Raw genomic sequence first — 5,375 nt, forward strand, 5'->3', positions numbered from 1 at the left:
AACAGATATGCCCTGGTACGGGGGCTGACATGGCTTCATAACGAGCCTTACATAGTGTTACATAGGGGCTCCCGGGTGACTCCGGGCGAGCTACACCTAAACTCTAGGTGTCAGAGTACATGGCCGTTACAGTCTCCCCCCACCTATTCTGCAGACGTCCTCGTCGCATTGTCCCTGACAAACTCTTCAATCTTCTGCTTGAATGGTTGTAGGTTCTCTGCTCTTTCCTAGGTGGCTTCACATTCTGGCAAGTTCTTCCAAGTGACAAAGTACTCCATGTGCTGCTGCTTGCTTGAACTGCTGCTGACTTGAACGCTCGGCGAGAACTTGGTCGACAACACGTTCCGGCTGGATTGTTGAACGAGAAGGTGAACGTGTTGGAATGCTGCGTGCTGGATCTGCATGGAATGGCTTGAGACAGCTGGCATGGAAGACAAGGTGGATGTTTGCGTAACCAGTGCGGTAACTTCAGCTTGTAGGAGACCTTGCCGACTCGAGAGAGGATGAGCATTGGACCTTCATAACGCTGTAGTAGACCCCTGTGTGCTCGCTGTACTCGGTTGAACCTTCTCAACTGATCTGTCTTGAGTAGAACTAAGTCACCAACTTTGAAACGATCTGGTCGACGATGTCCATCAGCCCATTTCTTCATCCGCTTTGACGCTTTTTCAAGGTAAGATCTGGCAATTTCATTTTGTTGTCCTGCCAAAACTTAGAAAACTTGTACGCCCTTGGACACTGTCCCTGATATCCTGAAACAATAGTATGAGGAGTTAAAGGTTGTTGGCCAGTAATAAGTTCAAAAGGACTCTTGTTGGAGGAAGAGCTCTTCTGAAGGTTGAAACAGAACTGTGCGACATCAAGTAGATTCGCCCAATCCTTTTGGTTGGCAGTGACAAAATGCCTGAGATACTCCTCCAACATGGCATTAAATCTTTCAGTCTGCCCATCTGTCTGTGGATGTCCACTGGTCGAAAAGTCAAGCTGAGACCCAAGTAATCTGAACAATTCGGTCCAGAATCTCCCGGTAAATCTTGAATCTCTATCACTGACAATGTTCTTGGGCACAACCCAATACTTGATGACATGCTTGAGGAACAAGTGTGCTGTTTCTTTCTGCTTCCTGCTGAGCAATATGTCGAGGTCGGTATAAATGTAGTAGCATATTTGGAGAAACGGTCCACAACCACAAGGATGGACCCATACTCTGCAACCTTCGGCAAACCTGTGAAACAAAGTCCATAGAAACACTTTCCCAAGGCCTTTGGGGACTGGAAGCGGTTCCAGCAGCAGCCCGATAGGTTTGTCGCGCTCGATCTTGTCTTGCTAGCAAATGAGGCAGGTCCTCACATAGTCTAACACATCATCACGGATGTTCGGCCAGTAGTAATCCTCGCTCCAAGAGAGCTAATGTGCGGCGCCAGCCCGGATGGCCAGCCCATGAATGTCGTGACACTGTGACCCTCCTCATCAGTTCTCGTCTTAGCCCGTCCGCACGTGGAACAAACATGCGGCTCTTGGTGGTATATAACAACTCATCCCCGAAGCCAGAAACGGCGTGCTTTCCCCTTCTGCACCATATCCAATATGGCCTTCGCCTGGGGATCACTGTTCAAACCATTCTGAATTCTCTACTGTAAAGTGCTGGTAACCTGAGAAACTTGTCGCTGAATGACTGCTAGCTCTGCTTTGCGACTCAAGGCATCGGCCACGCTGTTGTGTCTTTCTCTGGGCTTGTAGTCCAAGTCCAAGGCCAAGTCAAACTCTGCGAGGAATTCTTGCCAACGAGCCTGTTTTGGTGTCAACTTCTTGAAGTCAGGAAATGGCTCACTGCCACATTATCAGTCTTCACATGAACTTGTGACCCCAACAGATAATGTCTCCAAACTCTCAAACAGTGGACGACAGCTAACAACTCTTTCTCTCCTGTGCGGTATAGCGTCTCTCAGCATCATTGAGCTTCCGACTTTCATAAGCAAGCGGATGCCCATCCTGTAACAACACTCCTCCAATAGCAAAGTCAGATGCATCTGTCTGAACTTCAAACGGCTGGTGATGTCGGGTAGAGCTAAGACTGGGTCTTGCATAACAGCAAGCTTGAGGTCTTCAAACGCCTCATGACACTTGTCCGACCGGACCAAGTGTGATCTTTCTTCAACAGGTCTGTGAGAGGTGCGGCTCTTTTGGAATAACCTTGGACGAAACGCCTATAATAGTTCACAAGACCGAGGAATGACTGAGTTCTGTGACAGTAGAAGGGGTTTTCCATTCATCAATAGCTCGCACTTTCTCCATGTCCATCCGGATCTGTCCATTACCCACAACATGGCCAAGAAACATAATCTGCTCTTGGGCGAATGAACACTTCTCTAGCTTAACATACAACTGATTGTCGCGAAGCACTTGAATACCTTGCGTAAATGTTGAACGTGCTCTTCTAAGGTAGAACTGTATACCACAATGTCATCGAGATATACCACAACAAACTTGTCGATGTATGGTCTGAAGAGGTCGTTCATCAAGGTGCAGAATGTCGCAGGTGCGTTCGTAAGGCCGAAGGGCATGACTAAGAACTCATAAGCACCATACCTACCTGGTAGAACAGGTAGTTTTCGGCTCATCACCATCTGCAACCCGTACTTGATAGTACCTTGATCTCAAATCCAACTTGGAAAAGTACTTGGTTGCCCCAAGTTGATCAACAAAATCGGCAATCAGTGGAATCGGATACTTATTCTTGACGGTAACCTTGTTCAGCGCTCGGTAGTCTACACAAAGTCGCAATGACCCATCGTGCTTCTTCTGGAATAAATAGGCACCCAAAAAGGCACCCTAAGGTGCCTTCGAAGGTCTGATAAATCCAGACTCCAGAAGTCCATCAAGTTGCTTGCGTAGCTCAGCTAGTTCCGGAGGACTCATCCTGTATGGCCCCTTTGCAGGAGGCTTGGTACCAGGTACTAGTTCGATTTGATGATCGATCGGGTACGTGGCGGTAGGGTTTTCGGAAGCTCTTCCGGCATAACATCATCAAATTCAGTCAAAACCTGTTAAACCAATGGGGGAGTTGAACTATGGTCCTGATCATCAGGTTCAACTCGTAAGGTAGCAAGAAACGTTTGCTCACCTTTCTTCAACCCTTTCTTCAGCTGAAGGGCTGAGATCATCTTTCCCTCTTCTTTACCTGTAGAGAGAGGAATGAAGCTTGACTTTACCTTCACCTAGCAAGCCCAAAGTGTTGGCAAATGGCATCGGAACGGCCCTGTTCTGTCGCAGAAAGTCCATCTCAATGATAACTCGGAACTCATCGAGTGGAACTGCGTGAAGATCTAGCTTACCCTTCCATGTCCATGGACCTATCTTGATGGCCACGGACTTGGCCGACCCTTATATAGGAGTGGCCTCGGAGTTAACAGCTTTCATACGGCTTGAATCCTTTTCGAGCCGGATATTGAGGCGCTTCGCCTCTGCAGGGGAAATGAAGCTATGCGTAGCTCCCGTTCAACCATTATTGCCTGGGTGGTCTTACCACCAATCTCCACATCAACATACATGAGACCCTTACGCTGACGGATCGTCTTAGTCTCAGAGGTCTGTTTCATTGCATTCAAAGATGCATAGCTCCCATATGAGAAGATTCATCCTCATCTTTCTCACTTGAACTCTCGTGACTAGGGTCACTCTGGGAAGCTAACAGTGCATTCAACTTGCTTCTCTACGGGCAATTGAACGTCTTATGAGGACCACCACACAAGTAACACTGGATCTTGTTGCGGTGATTGTTGGACTGGGTACCGGTGTTCTTCGAAGGGGAGGAATCCCGATGGGATCTCCTCTTGCTTAGACTGTGTCTAGATCCCCCATTTTTACCTTTGGAAGACCCATGGGTGCGTTCACTCTACTGAGAGTACCCTTTCGACTGATTGGATACCTTCTTTTTATTCCCATCCACGGGAGAATAATCCGTCAACCGCTCGCTCAGCTGCGGCAATAGCAGTCGTGAGGTCTTGCACACGTTGCCTCTGTAGTTCTGTCTGAACCCAAGGCTTAAGCCCTTCTGTAAACGAGAACAGCTTGTCTTTCTCTGACATATCACGGATATCAAGCATCAATGCGGAAAATTGCTTGACGTAGTCGTGCACGGTACCAGTATGTTGGAGTTGCCTCAAACTTCCTACGGGCAAGAACTCCACATTCTTCGGGTAGGAACTGATTCTTCAGCACCCTTTTGAGGTCTTCCCATGTATCGATGGAGCATTGGCCACTCTCCATCTCGGTGTACTTTGTTGTTCGCCACCATAGCTTAGCGTCACCTGCAAGATACATAGAAGCAGTTGTTACTTTTTACTCTTCTGAATCCGGTCGAGCTGCACGGAAGTACTGTTCCATATCAAACAGGAAATTCTCGAGCTCTTTCGCATCGCGTGCACCACTGAAGGAGCGCGTGGCTCGGGGACTCGCAAGCGCGAGGGAGGAGCATCACCACCGGTAGGCCGCTCGTTACCAACAACAGCTCGTACCAGGAGGCCTACCTTAGTAGTGAGCTCCGTAATTTGTTCCTGTAACATGGCTATGGTTCCTCGGGTGTCTTCCCTCGAGGTCAGTCACTCTGGCTCGGAATGTCTCGGATCTTTCCTCCAGCGTGTTCTGTCGATCATCCAATTGCGCAATACCATCAACTATCCCGGAGAGCATACCTACCTTCTCCTCTAATACCTCAATGCGTTCCTTGTTTGTACGTGGTGCTGGGGTGTTTTGGAGCGGGTTGATCCGCGGTACTAGTAGTTCCTCTTACCATTATTCGCGTGAACTAATGGAATCTCGGGGGAATAGCTAGGGGGAATACCACTGTGCTCAAACAACTGCTGCTCTGATACCAACTGTCACGACCCTATTCTTTCGAAGCGGGGTCGTGCGCGGCGCAAGGGGGTCAAATCCACTTGCAAGCCTGTAAAAATGATCGTACACCACACACACACGTAGCTAACAAACAAGTAAACGAGGCAACACGAGATAAAGCCCGGAGGCAACTTTGTGATATAATATTGATTACACACGGTGTAACGCGTTATAAAAGCAAATAGATGCGTTACAAGCAATTGATGATCCTATGACACACGCGGGACTTCCACGGAGCTGGGCTTCAACAACGTGGGTGTAGGTCGGCGGGGATTGGGATAGCACTGACAACCCTCTTCCTACCAAGTGTATGCTAAGTCTTTTACTAGATTTTCAGAAGGGAACATCAAAAGTAGAGGCCGGTCATACTCCCTTATTCCTTAACTAAATGCCACTAAGCTAACAAGTGTGCCCTGGCACGGGGCTGACATGTACCCTAAGCTAACAGATATGCCCTGGTACGGGGGCTGACATGGCTT

The 5,375-nt window shown here is 48.4% G+C and overlaps 1 protein-coding gene across 1 annotated transcript; it reads right to left on the reverse strand.

Annotated features, from left to right (window-relative positions):
- Positions 1-237: 237 nt before the first annotated feature.
- On the reverse strand, positions 238-4,565 carry LOC147381039 (uncharacterized). The gene is made up of 10 exons (XM_086430919.1): positions 4,428-4,565; positions 3,929-4,027; positions 2,594-2,802; positions 2,412-2,502; positions 1,897-2,207; positions 1,636-1,830; positions 1,371-1,571; positions 1,079-1,225; positions 851-1,000; positions 238-421 (listed from the first exon to the last, which is right to left on the reverse strand). Exons 1-10 carry the CDS (start codon positions 4,563-4,565, stop codon positions 238-240), a joined length of 1,725 nt encoding a protein of 574 aa, XP_086287045.1.
- Positions 4,566-5,375: the final 810 nt, after the last annotated feature.

The sequence above is a fragment of the Akebia trifoliata genome, unplaced genomic scaffold, assembly GCF_017979445.1.
Source record: "Akebia trifoliata isolate Shusen 1 unplaced genomic scaffold, ASM1797944v1 Contig00807, whole genome shotgun sequence".
Classification (NCBI taxonomy): Eukaryota; Viridiplantae; Streptophyta; class Magnoliopsida; order Ranunculales; family Lardizabalaceae; genus Akebia; species Akebia trifoliata.

Coding starts and splice junctions, on each gene's coding strand:
- LOC147381039 (XM_086430919.1), bottom strand. CDS start 4,565: ATGTTACAGGAACAAATTACGGAGCTCACTACTAAGGTAGGCCTCCTG. Junction 1,572..1,635: donor CAGGTTACCAGCACTTTACA/GTAGAGAATTCA, acceptor GATATGGTGCAG/AAGGGGAAAGCACGCCGTTT. Junction 422..850: donor AATCTACTTGATGTCGCACA/GTTCTGTTTCAA, acceptor CTTCCATGCCAG/CTGTCTCAAGCCATTCCATG.